Source organism: Miscanthus floridulus, chromosome 1 (assembly GCF_019320115.1).
Source record: "Miscanthus floridulus cultivar M001 chromosome 1, ASM1932011v1, whole genome shotgun sequence".
NCBI classification, from domain to species: Eukaryota; Viridiplantae; Streptophyta; class Magnoliopsida; order Poales; family Poaceae; genus Miscanthus; species Miscanthus floridulus.
In genome coordinates this window covers 15,310,958-15,330,831 of record NC_089580.1, presented here as the reverse complement: position 1 = coordinate 15,330,831, position 19,874 = coordinate 15,310,958, and the positions used below count along the sequence as shown (strand labels likewise).

The following is a 19,874-nucleotide window of genomic DNA, read 5'->3' as shown; positions in this document are numbered from 1 at the left end:
ACAGCTGAAGCATACGGTACCGCTTTCATTCGGTCAATTTCATATTGGTTCTTGGGACACTGATGTTCCCCAAATCTATCGCCCTTGACTATATGAGTAGGTGAAGGACTACATGCATGCATACTAAATTTCTTCAGGACCTTTTCTATGTATGCCTTTTGCGATAATCCTAGAACCCCTTTTCTCCTGTCTTGGTGAATCTCTATTCCCAAAACGAACGAGGCCTCACCAAGATCTTTCATATCAAAGTTTGAGGATAAGAATTTCTTCGTTTCCATTAGTAGATTGATATCACTGCTAGCAAGTAAGATATCATCCACATACAAAATTAGGAATATGTACTTTCCATTCCTAAACTTTGCATAAACGCAATTGTCCTCAACATTTTCTTCAAACCCAAAACCTTTTATCGTTCTATCAAACTTCAAATACCACTGTCTTGAAGCTTGTTTTAATCCGTAGATTGATTTCTTTAGGCGGCATCCCATATTTTCCTTTCCTTTTACGACAAAACCTTTCGGTTGTGCCATATAAACATTTTCTTCCAAATCCCCATTTAGGAAAGCCGTCTCTACATCCATTTGATGTAACTCCAAATCATAGTGGGCTACAAGTGCCACTATAATTCTGAAGGAATCTTTACATGAGACTAGAGAAAATGTCTCATTGTAATCAATTCCTTCTCTTTGCGTGAAGCCTTTCGCCACAAGTCGCGCTTTAAATCTTTCTATATTCCCTTGGGAGTCATATTTCGTTTTGTAGACCCATTTATAGCCTACTGTTTTGGCTCCTTTAGGAATATTTTCTAAGTCCCAAACTTTATTGGTACTGATTGATTTCAATTCATCTTCCATGGCCTTAAGCCACTTTGATGAGTGGTCTCTTCTCATGGCTTCTTCAAATAAGGTGGAATCATCCCCCATCTGATATTCTTCTGTTTCATAAACTTCATAGTCATCAGTGATAGCTGATCTTCTTATTCTTTGAGACCTTCTAGGTGCCTCCGGCACTTGTTCCACATTTGGCTGTTGTTGTTCTTCCTCATGTGCAACATTTGGTTCTATAGGTTCCTCAAGGATAGGTTCCTCAAGGACAGGTTCCTCATGTTCATTCATTGTCGCCACGGGAGAACTTGCAATAGGTGTTGGCACTACAGTGTCCTGCACTGTCGGTGCAACAGCAGCAGGTAGCGTGAAGAATGGTTCTTCAACCATTGGAGTGGGTACATGTACCCGCTTCTCCTGTAGGCTGATTTCTCGTGCTACCATGCTCCCCCTGATCATGTTATCCTCCAAGAACACAACATTTCTTGTTTCTACAATCTTCGTATGTCTATCAGGACAATAGAAGCGATATCCTTTCGATCTTTCTGGATAGCCAATAAAATGGTAGCTGACTATCTTGGAGTCTAACTTTCCTATGTTTGGGTTAAACACTTTTGCCTCAGCTAGACAGCCCCACACACGCAAATGGTTGAGTGAGGGTTCCCTTCCTGTCCATAATTCATACGGTGTTTTAGGCACCGATTTACTTGGTACTCGATTAAGTATGTGAATGGCGGGTTTCAGTGCCTCCATCCATAAACTAATCGGTAATGTGGAGTAACTCATCATGCTTCTTACATATCCATTAAGGTACGGTTACGTCTTTCAGCCACTCCATTCTGCTGAGGCTCCCCCGGTGTGGAGTACTAAGCAACTATGCCATTTTCCTGTAGAAACCTTGCGAATGGTCTAGGAATTTGGCCATATGGGCTATGTCGCCCATAGTACTCTCCAACTCGATCTGATCGTACTATCTTGATTTTCTTATTGTGCTGATTTTCAACTTCAGCTTTAAATATTTTGAATTTATCCAATGCTTCCGATCTTTTTTTAATTGGATAAATATTGCCATAACGAGAGTAGTCATCTGTGAATGTTATAAATGAATTATAACCATCCACACTTTTCACAGGAAAAGGACCACATATATCTATGTGGATTATTTCTAAAATTCCCGTGCTTCGTTTGGCATCTTTCTTAATTTTCTTGACATACTTTCCTTTAATGCAATCAATACATTGCTTTAAATCTGAAAATTCTAAGTGCGGGAGAATTGATTCCTTAACCAATCGTTCCATTCTCCCCCTTGAAATATGGCCCAAGTGATAATGCCATAATTTCGAAGAGACAATATCAATTCTCTTCCGCTTCTTAGTTACATTCGTAGATGGGGAATCATTCACATTCTCATCACATACATTGTTCGCATTCTCAGCAAGAGATAATAAATAAAGCTTGTCTTGTCGGAAGGCAAGACCAACACATTTATTATTAACCAGTATCTTACACTTGCCATCACCAAAATGGCAATCAATTCCATCATCATCAAGTTTCAAAACACTTATCAAATTTCTACACAAAGAGGGAACATAAAGTACTTCTTTAAGTCTAAGTACAAAACCATTATTCAATTCTAAAGAAAAAACTCCAATGGCTTCAACATTGGCTTGCACTCCATTTGCAACTTTAATCGTTCTTTCTCCTCTTTACAAGGTTCTCGTCCCACTTAACCCCTGTAAAGAATTTGCAACATAAGTAGTTGCTCCTGAATCAACCCACCAAGTGGATTTATCATAACATAAATACAGGGATTCATCTACAAATGTAATAAATTCATCACCTTTCTTTAGCAGAGATTTTAGGAAGTCTGGACAATCCCTCTTGTAGTGTCCCTTCTTGAAGCAGTGCTTGCACTGATCTTTTTCAGCTCCACCATACTGCTGATTCTCAGAATCCTGGGGTTTCTTTCCCTGTGAACTGGAGGAAGAGGTCTTATCCCACTTAGGTTTCCCTTGTGGTTTAGAATTCTTGCCATTAAAGTTCTTTCTTTTGTTGTCCTTCACAAAATGAGCAGATTCACCTTGTGAGGACTTTATCCTCTCCTCTTCTTGAGCACATATTGAGATGAGTCTTTCTATGCCCCATCTTTCAGGCTGCATATTGTAATTCATAATAAAGGTGTCATATTCTTTTGGCAAAGAAGCAAAAATCAAATGAATCAGGAAATCCTCCTCCTTCAAATTCATTTCTTTTAGCTTAGATGCCGTAATGTTCATCTTCAAAATGTGCTCTCTTATGCTACCACCAGTGAATTTCTCATTCACAAGCTTCTTAATCAGTGAACTTGCTGTGGCCTTGGTAGACCCAGTAAACTGACTCTTGATTTTCTTAAGATATTCTTTGGCAGTAGCACATTCAGGGATTGAGCCCCTTATCTGTTCTTCTATAGTGGCTTTGGCTACCAACAGGCACTTGCGGTTGGAGAGAGTTCATTGCCTATGTTCAAGGTCATATTTCATTCTTATTTTAGCATGATCACGCTTTCGAGAAGCGAAATCAGCGTTAGATTCATTGTCACCTCTCACCGGGTCCTCTGGCTCAGTAGGACACGGTGAGGTGATGGCAAAATCGACCTCTCCCAACTCAAGTTCCAATTCATACTTCTCCCGCCACACACGGTGATTGGTTCCGTTGAGTGTCGGGATGTTGGCAATGTTCACAATGCATTTGCCTCATGAAATCACACCAGAGTAAGTAAGAAACATTTATACATAAAATTCCATGCTTTAACTCAACGTTGGTCAAATTAAAACTTATAATTCATCCATACAAACATTTTACATCACCGTTGGGCAGAAGTAAAATTAATGCACAATTTCTAATGGATCAAAATTATAGTATTGTTATTAACAACGTTGGTTAGAAAATAACAATATCATAATCGCATCAAAATTATCAGAAATTCATTTCTCTTAAAATTAAATTATCCCGTTGGTTCAAATTTAATCAAAGAGAACAATAATTATCATGCACAGCGGAAACATTAATAATCTTTTCATATTATTATTTTCCAGAAGCACTAAAAAATTCATTGTTTTCTGAGCAAAATATCGTTGGATAAAATTTGCACAGAAAATTGTATCAAAATCATTCAAATTCATCAAAATATGCATTTAAAATTGCTCCTGGAAAATAATAAGAAAATTTTTCTTCTTCTTCTTTCATTTTCAGCCCAGCGCGGCCCAAAACGCGCTGAAAAACCGGCTCGGCCCAGCAGCGCGGCCCGGCCAGCAGCGCGCGTTGCAGCGGCCCAAGACGACCCAGCGTCCGCGCGCTCGCCCAGGCCGCACCCAGGCCGCAACCTAGGCCTGGGATGGCAAAGCGCCTCGGCAGCGCACTCCCGCCTGGGCCTCGACTTGGCCCAGCGCATCTCGAGCGTCCGTCTCGATCCGACGGCCAGGCGCACGTTTCGCCGAGTATAAAACCCGCAACGCCGCGCCCGATCGAGCAAACCCTAGGTCATTTCATTCGGTCTCTCTCTCTCTTCGCCTCACTGCTCTCTCTCTTCTCCTTTCTCAGTCGCAGCGCAACCGAGTGACCGAGAGCGACGAGCGAGTGGTCCTTTGTGCCGTCGCCGGCCCCCTCGCCGGCGCGCGTGCTCCCCAACGGGTGAGCACGCCGCCGTCGAGCGGCCTGGCTGCAGCGCTTCCTTGGCTGAGCCCGGCGAGCCCGCGCCCCCCGGCTCGGCTTCTTCTCCCGCGCCGGCGAAAAAGTTCATCCGATGCACCCTAACCCTACCCCTACTTTCCCCTTTCTTTCTTTTGAGTTGTTCTTTTCGGGTTTATCCGAATGGGGAAAAACTAGGGTTAGGGTTAGGGTTTGTTCTTGCCAATTCGTTTTCTTTGCTTTTGATTTCTTTCTTTTCGTTCATCCGAATGGAAAACTGGGATTAGGGTTAGGGTTCGGCCCTTCTTTCTTTCTTCTTCCCCTTTTCTCTCTTTCGGATTTGCGTCTAGGGTTCTCGGAATCCGACCCTCCCCTTTTCCCTTCTTCAATCCCTTCTTCAGATTTGATTTGGGGAATTAGGGTTAGGTCTTAGGGTTCGGTTTTTTATTTTCTTTCCCGATCCGCATCAGATCGGTCGGTTTCACTTCCCCGATCTGATTTCTTGTCGAACCGTGGCTCTGATACCATTGTTAGATTTCATTTTAGTCATGTTCATCAGATCGGGATACATAGTAGTAGAATAGGTGTTCGGGTTTCACAGAGAGACAGAGAGAAAAGGGGTGATAGGTTGCAAACCATCAAATGCCGTAGTTGTCGAAGCTCCGGTCGGGGTTTCGTTGACGGACGCCATCTGCGCGCCGGCAGCGAAACCCCGGCCGGAGCTTCGACAACTACGGCATTTGATGGTTTGCAACCTATCACCCCTTTTCTCTCTGTCTCTCTGTGAAACCCGAACACCTATTCTACTACTATGTATCCCGATCTGATGAACATGACTAAAATGAAATCTAACACACATTGCCTGGTTTATGTAGCATCAGTCAAAAGTCAAAACCATAGCTTCGCTTAGAATCTGTGTAGTATGCAGTAAACATGCCTGAAACCCTGCAAATTGTCGTATAGTAGCTTCCCCTTCTTATATTCAGTTTGATTAAGCGTGACGAAACCCAATTATTAGTTCAATCTGGTTGCTTAATGAACTCGCGCGAACACTATCAACAAGGAACTAATGCGAATCTATTTCTTGAAAGGAATTTGATGCAATTGTAACATACAGTAATCAACAAGAGGCACGGGATAATTAATCTTTCTGTTTATATCTGTTGCAGTGGGGAAGCCGTGGCTGCCAAATACAGTAAACAGCTAATCGTCCCAACTAAATCTTGGACGAAAAAACAGAGAGGGTGTTACAAACAATCACGAAGATTAAAGATTTTTACAGCTTGTATATGTATTATGTAGCCAACGGTGATAACTCAACAGGATCAGTAGATCACCAACATCTAAGCCCTAATCCTGGCACGCCTCACTCCAGCTCCCAGATCGCTCTTCTATTCTGCACGGCCGTCTCGACGTCTCTGCTCGTCGCCTTCTCCCTGGCGGCTGCTCCTTCGGTGGAAACTGCCGCCACCCGCCCTGCCGCCTCCGCCGCGGACACCGAAAGAGGAGCGGCGGCTACCTTCTTGGACATGTAGGGCAGTGCGTACGTCGGACGCGCATGCAGGCGGTGGCGCGGGCGTGTACCGGTCACGGCGCTGGCTTGAGCCGCAGCAGCAGCAGTGCTGGTGGCGATGGTGGTATTGGAAGGACGGCTGCATGTGGACTCCTCCCGCGAGCTCCTGCGCGCTGTGGACGCGCCGCGCCGGCCGGTGCTGGTGCTGTGCTCGCACGGCGACCGCCTGCTCGCTCTGCACGCGCCGCATCGACAACGGCGGCGGCAGGGGTGGGAGCCCGGCCGCCGTCGCTCTCTTTGGACCGGCGGAGGAGGATGCGGTGGTGGTGACGAAGACACGGAACCTCGCGGCCGGCCGCGTGGCGCTCAGGCGGTCGTACTCGTCGCGCATGTGCGCGACCTCCTCGTCGCAGGTGACCGTCACGATGATGTCCTCGAGGCCCTCGTCCGCGAGGCGGTGCCTGATGCTGATGGCGCGCACCTCCGCCGCCGAGCCTCCGCCGGCCATCTCCGCCAGCCGCGCTGCCAGGTCTCGGAAGGACACCGCGCGCGGCACGGCGAGGGCGCGCGTCTCGCCGCCGAGGTACCGGGGCTTGCCGTCGGGGCCACAGGGCTGGAAGCGGCCGCCGTGGCTGCACAGCAGCTTCATGTGCGTGTCGTCGCCTCGCCGGGAAGCTGCTTCTGGCGCCATGGGGGCCGGGATCGGATCGATGGAGGTGGTGTGCTGGTGTGGGATCGGAGGGATCGAGGAGATTGGTTTGGGAGAAAGGAAGCTATGGCGGGGCGATAGAATGCTGGGTCTAGACCGTGTTTATATGGAGGAGTGCAAGGAGGCGAATAGAATGCAAGTCGAGTTCGAGTGGGAGTTGGGAGTCCGACAAGGGATTTGAAGTTTTGAACTTGTGTAGTCGGTACGGGGTGCGGGGTGCCAATTGCATGTCTCCATGGGCCGGGGCAGGTCAACAGCCAGCGCCGCCATAAGCCCACAACTAGCCCACCATCAGAAAATCAGACAGACTGTGGGCTCACCTTGCACACCATTGAGAGACCATGGCCCATTAGAAGGTGATTTGGCGAAGCACCGAAGTGTGTGATTTTCCTGAGAGAAAAAAGTCCATTTTAACTTTCCGAGCGATTCTCAAAAAAAAAAAAAAACTATCCGAGCTATTGACGTTCAGTTTTTTTTTTCAACTTAAACTCAAAAACTGGATGGTTTCATACCTCACCTACCTACCCGGTTTGAAGTGGTTTTCAGGATGGTTTCATCGATTTTAGATAAAAAAACAAATCCAATAAATGCATGATAAGGGGTTTTTTAACAAAAAAAAATCTTCGAGCTCCTCCAAATTTTGAGAAAAAAACCTAGTAATAGATTGGGACACAATAAACCCAACTAAATATTTAGAGCTCATGAAAATATATTTAAAAGCTTGCAAAAAAATAGATTTACTAATAGGAAAATAGGAAGGTGTCTAGGAAAATCTAGGGAATTTCTAAATCATTCTAATCAATGTCTAATTGCATTTTCAAACCCCCACCCACCAAGAAAACACCAGATGCAATCAACCTGAATGCGTCTAAACGTTGCATTCGTGTTGCTTTGCATCTTATATATTTTTATTATGGAAAGTTTAAAACATGTTTAGACATTAATTAGGGTGTTTTAGGAATTTTCCATATCTTTCTCAATATTGTTTCTACTTTTAGATAGCTAATTCCAATTTTGGAACCTTTAGAGATTTTATTCACAAGCTCTAAATATTTTAGTTGCATCGTTTATGTATTCGAGGACATCTGTTAGAAAATAAATTTTAGAATTTTAGAATTTAAAATGCACTTAAATAATTTTAAATGAAAAGGTTATGAATTATTTAGTGCTATACCTATTTTTAGAGGCAGACCACATTGCCAGCCATTTTCTGAAATCGATTTCAAGAAGCATGTAGAGTTTCCAGCCGCCTCCAGAAATATCTCTATTTCATATTTCCAGAGGCAGTTGGTCTTTCCGAACTCCTCTAGAAATAAAGGGTATTTCTAGAGATGGCTAGGAAGACCATCCGCCTTTGGAAAAAAAGTGTGGAGTCTCTTGAAATCGTTTTTGTAATAGTAAGTATCTGGGCATAACAATAATCTTGTTAGACCATGGATATATAATGTTCAAGTGAGAAAACAATGGTTGACTAAAGAGCATACCATGGTTGGTAATAGAAGTTGGGCGTGTTTTTCCTACTGAAAACGTTCCTAATCGTTTCGCCGCGGCGACCAGCACCAGCTTCAAATCTTTGCTGTGTGAAGCCATCAGTGCATTGATGAACTCCAGTCGAGACTAAACCCAGGAACAGGAAGAAAGCTCATGGATCTCGTTGATTGAAGCCAGTGGCGGAGCTTGGACCATTTTATAGAGGGGACCAAATATAATATGGTCAACATTAATCGGGGTCATATTAATATTTTCTTGACAACTAAATGGTAGAATTAAATATGTACTCCCTCCAGGTTGGTAAAAGAAGTCGTTTTTGGATAAGATTTGGGTCAAACATTGGGAATATAAATCATGAATAAATTTTAAGTTGTTGAGTTTGGAAATATGAAAACCATATGAATAGATTTATGTGTATTTTCATAAAAATATACATATATGTATCACTTTTCAATAAAAATATTTTTATAAAAATAAGAAGTTAAAGTTATGCTTTAGAGACCGTGTCGCTGTCCAAAACGACTTCTATTACCAACCTGGAGGAGTACTTAACAATATGTTCTGATACTTGAACACTCTCGAAAGTCCACGGTACGTAACATCTCAAGGTGACAAGGTGTGGTGTACGTGTTGATTAGAGAACGAAGCAGGGATCGTCTTGCTTTCCTAGTATGGATATAAAAACGACCTTGGCGAGAGCAACTGTCACTGACAAGCTCATGGCTAGCTGAACTGCTGAGCCAGGCAGGCGAGCTGATTGCTAGCCAAAGAAACAGTGGATCGGATTAGTCGCCATCGGGGTCGCGTCCCTTCTAAGCATACGAGACACCGGCCTCTCCAAGTCTCCAAGCAATGGGCAGCCGCTAGCGCTCGCGTGGCTCCACTCATTGCAGCACGGCACGGCAGCACACCACGGCACCCGCGTTGGCCGTTGGCCGTTGGTGGCCTGCCCCTGCGGGCAGCAGCGGCCTTGGCAAATGGCAACGTAAAGCTCTCCACGGTCCAAGGGTCGGAGGGCGAGGGACCGGGCGGTCAAAAGAGGCTATCGATCCCCCGGGCCCCGGCCCAAACATTCCTCCGTCATGTCTCTGCATGCGGCAGCGGGGATACGCTGGCAGCGGCAGGCCATCTCAAAAGCCGGAAAAAGAAAGAGTAAGGGCCAACAAGGCCAAGCCAGCGCGTCGGCTGGCGATCCTACGACGAGCCACTGGCCTTTGCCTTCCTGTCCGGCTAGCTGCGCCTCCTCAGTCCTCACTCCTCACTCCTCACCATCCACCCAGAGCCAGGGGATAGCGACGCGTCCCTGTGAACACATACCTGGTTTCCGAGAGTGTTTGGACTCTCGGTCGCGGGCAGCCGGGCAGGGCAGAGCAGAGCCGCGGCAGCAGCCACCAGGGAGATAGCGACCGATCGCGTCCGGTTTGGGAACGGAGGAGAGCACCGTCGTAGGCCCGGGGCCGAATCCAGCTTTGTTTCATGCAGGAGCAGGACCGGAGACCGTACCGGAAGGGAAGGGACCTCACCTCACATGACATGTTGCCCGGTTCGCTTGACAGATAAGCCATAACTGAAAGTATCATTGACTGATTTGTTGTGAGAGAAAACTATTGTTCGTTAGCTAAAAAAAAATATGGCTTATATGCCAAACGAACAAGACGATGGTCTCTTTGGCTTCTGGCCTCCGGGGCCACGCGATTAACAAGCATATCCCATTCCATTCCGTTCCGTTCCAAAGGGCAAAAGGAAAAAGGCCAAAGACACAATCGAATCATCGCCGCCGCGTATGTACTGCCTGTGCACTTCCGATCGATCTCCTCCTTGTACTGATCTCGGGGTGTAAGAGAGTGACTGTGTTCACGTCGTCCATTACTGCATGCACAGTCTACAATTTGATCCAAAGCGAGATGCAAAAAAGTGAGAATATATTCAACATCAAGGGACCAGAACCAAATCAACGAGGGTGTGCTCTTGAATATATATATAACCTCCGATGGATATTTAATTAACTGGAGCCTCAGACAGTGTAGGCCCCTGCAGACAAGATGAATACCACTCCTGGATCGATCGCTTGCCTTTGCTGTTGCTGGCAATGCAGTACTACTGCTCTTTTGGAACTTCCCTGTCCTCCTCGGTTGTCACACTCTGCTCTGCTCTCTGCGCCTGTGTTCCATTTCATGGGCTGATCATGACTAGACATTGGTGTTCCTGATTTGTACTTTTTGAGCGAACCAACAAAGGAGCGAGAAGCCAAAGCCACTCGACAGACAGCAATGTGCCCTCGCCACACATCTGCCTCCACCACATAGCATCAATCGGCATCATTGGATCGAACTCCAAAGCTAGCAGCAGAATGTACATATATATAACATCGTCATGAGGGAGTTAGTTGCAGATAGCTAGGATCATACACAACACACACACACTCTTCCTTCAGCACTACGGCCTGTCAGTCAGTCGTCACTCGCCTCTGCCGCTTGCTTGCATATCCTGCTTGTTCCCAAGAACCATATCCCTTTCGTATATTCTCTCTGCATCGATCAGCCTTTGCATAGATCTCCCATTAACACCGGCCGTTGCCATCTCGTCAGCATCGACAGGGAGAGATAGCAGTTAGTTGCAGGTGATCACAACTTGCAATTTGCAAGAGAGAAAGCTTTGCAAGTGACTAGGTAGTTAGTTTATACAGTAGAAGGTAGTGTGTGATCACTGATCAGTGATCACCTGAACAGAAGCAGCAGCAACAGCTAGCATGGGCAGGGTGGCCTTGCTCATCTGTGTGGCGCTCTTGTCGGCGGCAATGGCGAACGGCACCAGGCCTGCTGCAGGGACTGTTGGCGGCGGCGCCGCTGCTCCTCCTGCTAGCCCAGTTGTCGCAACAACGCCGACTATTGCTGGTGTAGTTAGGACGCCGCCGGCGGCAGCGGCAGCGGACAGCAAGAGGAAGGTGCCCAACGGACCTGATCCTATTCATAACAGGTACTGATCTCGTTTAATATAAGTAGTGCCTTATATAGTGTACTAGAACATATATAATCATTGTTGCACCTATATATATGCTTCTAATTGCATTTAGTACTGCAAATTAAACCTCTGAACAGAGCTTGCTTGTAGTAAAGAATGCATGCGTTTTTACAAGTCACAGGCCGGCTCACAGCCGCAGCCACGGCATACCGTCTTGTCGCAGCTAGCAAATCAAGTCATGACTGATCATGACAGCCATATATTGCCTCCATTTGGTTCTGACTGTCAGAACCAAATCTGACTAATACGGTCATCGTGTCTAAGAGCTTCATCTTGCAAATACATTCCAAAGGTTTGTGTTTGCAAGATGAACCTGCTCTGGCAGTTACGTTTATCATCAGAAAACGTGGGGACCAAAGAAATGGCGTCATCACAAACATAGCAGTAGTAGTAGCCTCTGAAAAGAAGAGCTTATAATCTTTTTCTTTTAAAAAAGAGAGCTTACAAGCATAGAGAGATACGCCTCGATGTTTGCGCTCGCCGAGGCCAGGCAAATGTATAGGCAACTGACAGAAACAGGCAAGTGATAGATAGCATGAAAGAAACAACAAATGATTCCACAACGAGTAACTACTACAGATCGATCATGCAATGTAGCATAGTATATCTTGGCAATCACATGCATGCATGCATATGGGGCCCATCGAACACTGACCTCGCTCGATTATTCACCGGTGCCAATTTTTTGCCTCTCCCTGTGATGTGCATGCGCCCTAATTAACCAAACCATCATTCGCTTGATGCTTTATTTTCAGGAGAGCCAGATGGGGAGAAGCACCGTCGAAGAGAGTGTAGGGTGACGACGATGCAGGGTACTATACAGAGGCCAAAGAGCGAGCAAGCACATTGATGCGAGCTAGCTGATGCGCTGATGAGCTGCTAGCTAGCCATGGTGGTGGTGCTCATGATGGTCGACGTCTCGACGACGACGACCCGAGTGAAGACACTTATATATGTATGCATGTATTAGAGGGTAAAAAAGGAGCTGGGAGACCGAGATCGCAAGACCATACGCGTACAGGATGGTACGGTGGCCGGTCTTCACTTTGGCCAAAGTGGTCGATCTGGATCATCTTCTGATATCTCTCGATGAGGTTTTTGATGTTCTTCTCTCTTTTCCTTTTCTTCTTTGGGAGGGGGGTGTTAACGGTGTTAAAAGGAGCACTAGTCCAACTCCAAGCACTCACATAGAGGGTACGAGAGTAAAGCTCACACAATGCTCGAATATTGATGAACAAAGAGTATGAATTCTTGGCACATATAAATTTAATTTTATTTAGCATGCGGTTTGGCTTTCCTTGTTCCCGATGATCGTCACTTTAAACGACTGGGTGTGTGTGTGTTGCTTTGAAAGGGCTGAAAGAGGCAACAAACCCCATCCACATGACATGACCACATCACCTCACGCATGCATGTACAAGTCGGTAGTCAGTAGTCACCAATCAAGTAAGGGACTGTAGCTAGCTGTTCATTGGGCACCTACGGAACCAGCAGAAACGTTTCTGGCAGAGTTCTTGTCGATCCAAAACGCCGGCCGCCTTGGTTCTTGGGCATAGTGGCCACTGCGCCCACTGGCTCCGGCGTCGGCGTCGGCGTCGGCGTCGGCGTCTTTTGTTCGACGGCATCGGCATTGGCGTTACCTTGCTTTGGCCACTTTCGCACACAGGCAGCATCTCATGTCTTTAATCTAGCTAGTTTTGCTTTATCTTTTGCTGCCGCTACTGCTATCGAGTCACGCATTTTGAGGATTCCGTGCTGATCGCGCGCGGTCTATCCCAAGGAAAGGATATGGTCATATGGAAGCTGATGAGTGGGGGAGGAGAGGACTATACTGATCGAGAATCGAGACCACTGCGAATCGTCGGTGCACTCACCGATGGCCGGCGCCCTAGCCGGAGTGACAAACAAAGCCTGCTGCTACCTGATTTGCTACAAGGAAAACTATTACGGGTTCAGTTTCAGGCTTTCAGCTGCATGCATGGGAAATTGGGAATTAGCAGCCTGTTCGCCGTGGCTTATCGTAAACGATCGTAAATTTTCAATCGGAACAGTATTTTTCTCTCACATAAATCAGCTAGCAGTACTTCTTCACGAACCAGCAACGATACGAACCAGCCAACCGAACAGGCTGTAGGTATTTAGCCATGTCCCTTGCAGTGCTGACCCTACATTTTCGAGAATATAACGCCTTGGGCTTTTAAGATTGTTGCTAGCAAATATGCTCGCCCATTGTAACGGAACTTACATCTTGTTGCGTGGTCACCTGAACAACTTGTGGTTTGATGATTTATGTAACTATCGCGTCATTTGTTCCAATATGTATCGGAATCAAACTTCATACCGTCACTAGACGCAGAAACACGTCTCTAACTCGTATGAGCTCAAAATTTTACCTGAAGTCTATTCACAATATCTATTCTTTTCCTGTGCGTATTTGTACTTGATCCTAGCGCAAATACTAGGGATGAAAACGGATCGGATACGGACGGATATCACCGATATTATATTTGTTTTCATATTTCTGTCCGGATTCGGATTCGAATACGGATAGTGTCAACTATGTCGGATAGGATACAATTACATATCGACATCATAAATATGCGATTTGAGTATTCGGATACGGATATGGTATCGGATGTTGGATATCCAAACTCGGATACGGACAGATCTCAACCCCTCTAAACGGATTCGGTTTCGAATACGGTCGGAAAATATCCGTACCGTTTTCATCCCTGGCAAATACAGATGCACTGAGATTCTCAAAATGAGGGTCTGACACGGTTTTTTTTTTATAGAAGGCTTAGTACTTTTGTGTTTTCCTTTGTGGTTTAGCTTTTTAAGAGCTTCTTAGGCAGACAAGGGCTGAAACTATAATAAAAGTTTGGTCGTGTGTAAAACTCACAAAGAGACCGAAATAAAATTTCTTTTTATTTATACAAAAACTAGTAGGCCTACTTTTTTTTTAGAGGAACTAGGTCTACTAGTTACGTGGCAGTGCCACTTGGAGGAATTCCGTTGGCGTTGGATGCCACCCCCGTTTATCGACGATGCAGCAGTCCAGCTAACTTTAATTTGGGCCACAAGCAGGCTTGGTTTCATATTATTGCCGAACCTCAAACTGGGCCGCGCTAGGTGCAAGTGCAACGCAAGCATGCATGCATATATATATATATATATATATATATATATATATATATATATATATATATATATATATATATATATATATATATATATATATATATATATATATATATATACCATAATTTTATATACTAATTTACGATAATGTCAATATATATTTACTATAGTTGGGTTACTATAACACATAGGGATATTTACCATAACGTTATAGTAAACCACTTAGTAAGAAGTTACTATAATCTCATAAATTAACATAGTAATTATAGTAACTCAAGGTGGCTACAGAATAGGTTATTTTGTAGCCAGCTATAGAGTAGTTGTTCTATATATATATATATATATATATATATATATATATATACCTGTTCGTTTAGGCTGAAATTTGACTTATGCTAATATTTATGCTAAAATATTCGTTTATGCTGAAATTTGACTTATGCTAATATTTATGCTAAAATATTATGAGAAAAAACACAGTTCTATGACTGAAATGATCCAACGGGGGAAAAAGTGTGCACGCAAACGGCAACGGCTTCAGGGAACGAACACGACATGGTGACTCGTTAGATGCGCCCTGTCCATGCAGGGACAATCCCGTGCCGGGACAGGCAGGACACGCCGACGTTGCCGAACCGCGCGCAGGAACCTTGTCCGGCCGCGGACGCCAAATTGCCGATGGTCGCCGTTCTGCCGATAGATTGCCGTTGACCGTCGCCTGCTCTACTGACTGTACAATGTATATATATATATATATATATATATATATATATATATATATATATATATATATATATATATATATATATATATATATATATGATGTATATATATCTTCTTCTCTGTTAGTTCATACATGCCCGGCAATTTTCTTGCACGAGGCTTTCCAAAAAAGGAATGTATATATCTGGGGGTGATTTTCGATCCGTACTCGTACTGTCGTACATACCTGTACATACATGCATGCATGTAGCATGTATCGGGTGTACCGCAGAGGACCTCGGCACATAGCATCATGTACCTACCACCATACATCTTTTAGGTACGGTATATATCACCTCCATGCCGTTGCCTTAAGTTAACATCACATTAACAAAGCACATTGCGTCAGGCCCGGCACACTAATGCTGAACTGAACCGCCGGCAGTAGCAGCTCGTGCCCAGCGGCCCAGCCCAGCTCAGTTGTCGTCTTCTACTACGCACTGCCTGGTCCGGAAATTCTCCTCCGACAGCAGCGACGTGACGAGGCTCTGCAGCCGCTGGGCGCCCGGGCCGGGCCGCAGGAACGCCGCGTTCCCGACGGCCGCGCACGGATCGTCGTCGGTCCCGTTACTGTTCTGCCCGCCGCCGGCTGCAGCTGCCTGGCACCAGCCTCCCGGCGCGACCATGCCGGGTCCCCGCCGCCCGAGGATGTCGGCGTCGATCCGGTCCAGCACGGGGTCGTCCCTGAGGAACTTGCGCGCGAAGGGCGCGTCGCTGGCGAGCATCCGGTCCCAGTCGTCGGCGGTGAGGTAGTGCGGGTGCTGCATCGGCGGGTTGTCCCAGGAGATGAAGTGCAGGTCGCTGTTCACCGTGGTGTTGCGGAACCCGCCCGCGTTGCACGCCACCGTGTGGAAGTAGCCCTCCGGGGAGGAGATGAAGTTGGCGTAGTACATGAGCGCCGTGCGCGGGAGGTTGTCCCACCCCCAGATCAGGTACTCCACGAACGGCCGGGACAGCACCATCCACGCCGAACCTGCAAGCACGATGATTGTTGTTCAGCTGTTTAGCATGCAACTTCATTCTTATCTTTTAGCTTTCGAACTCTTTTTATCTTTGTTGATTTTGTCATGTTGGTTGCGGATAAGTAGTGGCCGCCCTGCTATTCTGCTGTTCCTTTTTTTAAAGTCTTCCTGAATGTTTCTATTCTGTTGTTAGAGAATATCATCCCATTTATATAAGTGCAATCTTCTTCTTCTTCTTTTTTAGGTCAATGGAGTCGTGCCCGAAAGAAACAAAACGATACTACAGTCGAATTGAACCCAGCCAAGCCATGTCTCCCTATAAGCAATTAGTGATGGTGTAAAAAATAAAGCAACAGGTCACAAGTTTTCCCAAATTTACTTGACCCAACTTAATTTTGCACATCAAACGAAAAAAATGTGATTATCAGCGCATCATGAAACGAAGTTAGTTGACGAGCGCGAGATCAAAGAGGGGAGACGTTTGAAGCATAACGGCCGCATTTCAGAGTTGCTAACAAAATATCAAAAGCAAAAGAAACGTGCCCTCCATTTATCCGAAACTGATTAGACGGAGAATCATGAAAAAAAAACCCTCAACATAACCTATACCGCAACATAAGAAAAAACAAATGTAGGCCTGAAAGTCTGCGAGGTCCGGTATACCCCCGAGGTTCGGGCCCGGTTTGGTTGTATAGTCTATGGACTAAAAATTTTAGTCTACTTTACTCCATGAACTAAAAGTGGACTAAAATGATGTTTGGTTTCTTGGACTAAAATAGGCAATAAATAAGAGGCATGAGTGTCCCCAACACCTCTTAATCCATTTTAGTCCAGTTTTGTGGACTAAAGGATTTTAGTCCACTTTTAGTCTAAGTGTTTGGCTATTTAGTCCAACTAGAGTACAGATTTTAGTTCAAAATATTTTAGTCCATGAAAACCAAACATCCCTCTCAAAACCGTTAGTGCACTAAGACTGAAAGGCACGTTATTACGTGTGCAAAACTTTTTCACCATTTCACGGTGAGTAAGAATTCTGTACCCAAAGTCCCAAACTCCACCCTGCTTTATAACGGGAACAGAGGAAAGGGTCCAGGCTCTTGTCCAAAAGAAACAGACTCGAGAACCGAGCAGAGCTCGGGTGGCTAGCTGTGCCGGTGGGCAGGCAGCCGGTGCGAGTTCGATTCTCAGGAATCGCACTTGCGTCTCTCACTGGGGTCTATCCCCAAATAAATTCTGTTGCCTCTCGCGTGGAGGTATAAAGGAAATGCGACGCGCCTCATCGTCTACAGGTCTATGGACCCAGTGATTTCAAGAAGGACGCCATCTAGTGATCTGAGTATAGTTGTAGGGTTGCTTGTGTACGTGTGGTGTGCGTGTGTAGGGTTAGTGTGTGTCTGTACATGAGCAGATACTACAGTTGTACCCAGATAAGAGACGAAAAAAAAAAAGAACAGACTCTAGCGAGTTGCCACCGAAAGCGAAACGCGCAGCATTGAAAACACGCTAGGGTTGCAACCACCTTCTACTCAACCAACTAAGCTGTGGTAATCGCTTCATGATTCAGACAATTCAGTCTCTTGCAATGACGACAACTCAAAACAATCCAACTGGTGTGATTAGTTCTCTTGGAGACCAATCAACAACTATTATACAGAGGCTGTGTTTAGTTGTAGGAATTTGAATTTTGGGGCTACGGTAGCATGTTCATTTTTATATGGCAAATAGTGTTTAAACATGGACTAATTAGGCTCAAAACGTTCGTCTCGTAATTTTCCACCAAACTGTGCAATTAGTTTTTCTTTTCATCTACATTTAATGCTCCATGCACAAGCCGCAAACATTCGATGTGATAGATACTGTAGCAACTTTTTAAAAATTGAGGTGGAACTAAAAGGCAGAGATAAAGACACAAATAGGCACTGCCACAGGTAGTTGCGTGCTCGCACTAAAAACGAATTCCAGAGATTCTTCTGTCAATGTCAGGTTAACAGTCACGGGTGGACAGACAGAGAGCAGTGCACGCACCAGTGAATAGCTTGAATGCCGTCGGCAAGCTCCGCCTCTCCGGCATCCAGAACAGATCGCCCTTTGTCTTCATGTACAGCGCCGGGTCTATGATCACCGGCATCGCCCTCGCAAACCTGACGATATCATCATGTGAATAATCTCAGTTGCCAAGAACAAAATCAACTGAGAACGCAAGAGCTGCAATGCAAGCGAGAGCAGAGCACGTACGCTTTCCAGGAGATGTTGCTCGTGTGATCGATGAAGTTAAGATCGCGCGGCAGCTTGGAGAACACATGCATCAAATCTGCAGCAGGCAGGCACAAGCGTCACAGGTTCAGCAACACGATCATCATCACTGATCATGCATGGCGCGATCGGAGATTCGGAGGGGCAAGAAAAGCGGAAACCAATAATCCTTTACCATCCTGCGTGACGAGCGGGTAGTCAGAGGCGGAGAGGTTGATGAACCAGTCCCAGTCGGCGCCGCGGCCCCTGCCGTCGCCCCACAGGAGCAGCGCGGCGGCGTGCAGCGTGGTGGTCACCATGGTGGGGCCCCTGTAGGTGACGAGGTTGGCCTTCTCGACCACCTTCACGTTCCCGGCCGCGGCGAGCACCGGGTGCGCGGCGACGAAGGCGGCGAGGTCGGCACGGTCGGCGTCGGGCGCCTGCGCGTCCAGATGGAGCACGTAGCGGTTCCTCGGGTGGTAGAGCGCCAGCAAGCAGCGCCGCATCATCCCGGCGTCCCCGGCCGAGCCGGAGATGAGGTAGGCGAACCGCGGGAGGGACGCGGCGGCCGGGGGCGCGGGCTCGACGAAGTGCGGGGGCAGCGGGCGCGCCGAGGGGCGGGACGCGGGGCCGAGGAAGAGGCGGGAGGTGGAGGAGGAGGAGGGGAGCCGGAACGACGGGGAGGTGGCCAGCAGGAGCAGCAGCGCAACGAGGCCGCCGGCGGCCACGGAGAGCAGCCAGCGGAGGTCGACGTGGTGGGCGCGCGGGCACGGGGCGGAGGCCTCCATGGTGGCTGGGGTTTGTCTGGAGGCTGGCGGAAGGCGGGAGCTGGGGGAGCCTGGGACTGGGGAAGACGGCGAGGCGGGGGTCGTTGCTTTTTATGGTTCGTTGTGCCAGCATGGCGGTGACGGCATCGGAGCCGTGACGTAAGTCGTGGCGACAAATTTGAATTTCAAATCTGGCAGGTTATGTTATCGCTCACAGGAGGCCAGTACATTACAGCGCGACGACACGATATGGATTGAGCTGCCGGCTGGCCGGCCACACTAATTAAACCAGCATCTGCTTCTGCTTTCCTGGACCGCGACGGCGCGACGTGCGTACGTGCAAGGAGCAATGCAACGCTGGCCGTTGAGGGCTCGCCGCGTCGTACCCCGGCAACGCAGGCGGGCACCACGTTAGCATGGCCGGCCGTACCAACAGCTCGTCAAGAGAGGCGAGTGGTGGTGGCGCACACGACAGGAGGAGCAGAGGACGCTGGACGCCCCGTTCCATCCATGACGTAATTATCACCCGATATGCCGCTTCTCAAACGACCCAGCGGCGGCGTCCTCTCCTTGCCTGTGCCAGGCGAAATCAAAGCCGAATCTTTGCTACCGCCACAGGGTTCTGAGGCCTACACGTACCTAACGCAGTCACGGGCGCGGTGTGCGTGCAGTTGCCTACGCCTACCGCACCATCCCATTGTAATACTCGTGACGTGTAATGCAGTACGACCAGGCTCGCGAGCTGGAATATACTACAACCGATCGTTGACAGCGAGAAGATTGCAT

The 19,874-nt window shown here is 46.9% G+C and overlaps 3 protein-coding genes and 1 long non-coding RNA gene across 4 annotated transcripts; 1 reads left to right on the top strand and 3 right to left on the bottom strand.

Annotated features, from left to right (window-relative positions):
* Positions 1–5,881: 5,881 nt before the first annotated feature.
* Positions 5,882–6,694, bottom strand: LOC136452439 (uncharacterized). Its single transcript, XM_066453058.1, has one exon. It carries the CDS (start codon positions 6,692–6,694, stop codon positions 5,882–5,884), a length of 813 nt encoding a protein of 270 aa, XP_066309155.1.
* A 3,491-nt stretch (positions 6,695–10,185) lies between these two features.
* LOC136473943 (uncharacterized) lies at positions 10,186–12,102 on the top strand. The gene is made up of 2 exons (XM_066471563.1): positions 10,186–11,179; positions 11,980–12,102. The coding sequence occupies exons 1-2, from the start codon at positions 10,953–10,955 to the stop codon at positions 12,017–12,019; spliced, it is 267 nt and encodes an 88-aa protein (XP_066327660.1). The 5' UTR covers positions 10,186–10,952; the 3' UTR covers positions 12,020–12,102.
* On the bottom strand, positions 11,035–12,052 carry LOC136473953 (uncharacterized). The gene is made up of 3 exons (XR_010762816.1): positions 11,880–12,052; positions 11,670–11,730; positions 11,035–11,166 (listed from the first exon to the last, which is right to left on the bottom strand). It is a non-coding gene; the product is annotated as an uncharacterized lncRNA (long non-coding RNA).
* Positions 12,103–15,220: 3,118 nt separating the features above from the next.
* LOC136473933 (beta-glucuronosyltransferase GlcAT14B-like) lies at positions 15,221–19,160 on the bottom strand. Its single transcript, XM_066471554.1, has 4 exons — positions 18,518–19,160; positions 18,325–18,400; positions 18,115–18,230; positions 15,221–16,100 (listed from the first exon to the last, which is right to left on the bottom strand). The coding sequence occupies exons 1-4, from the start codon at positions 19,107–19,109 to the stop codon at positions 15,544–15,546; spliced, it is 1,341 nt and encodes a 446-aa protein (XP_066327651.1). The 5' UTR covers positions 19,110–19,160; the 3' UTR covers positions 15,221–15,543.
* Positions 19,161–19,874: the final 714 nt, after the last annotated feature.

Coding starts and splice junctions, on each gene's coding strand:
- LOC136452439 (XM_066453058.1), bottom strand. CDS start 6,694: ATGGCGCCAGAAGCAGCTTCCCGGCGAGGCGACGACACGCACATGAAG.
- LOC136473943 (XM_066471563.1), top strand. CDS start 10,953: ATGGGCAGGGTGGCCTTGCTCATCTGTGTGGCGCTCTTGTCGGCGGCA. Junction 11,180..11,979: donor CCTGATCCTATTCATAACAG/GTACTGATCTCG, acceptor CTTTATTTTCAG/GAGAGCCAGATGGGGAGAAG.
- LOC136473933 (XM_066471554.1), bottom strand. CDS start 19,109: ATGGAGGCCTCCGCCCCGTGCCCGCGCGCCCACCACGTCGACCTCCGC. Junction 18,401..18,517: donor CCCGCTCGTCACGCAGGATG/GTAAAGGATTAT, acceptor TGCCTGCTGCAG/ATTTGATGCATGTGTTCTCC. Junction 16,101..18,114: donor GGCATTCAAGCTATTCACTG/GTGCGTGCACTG, acceptor TCGTGCTTGCAG/GTTCGGCGTGGATGGTGCTG.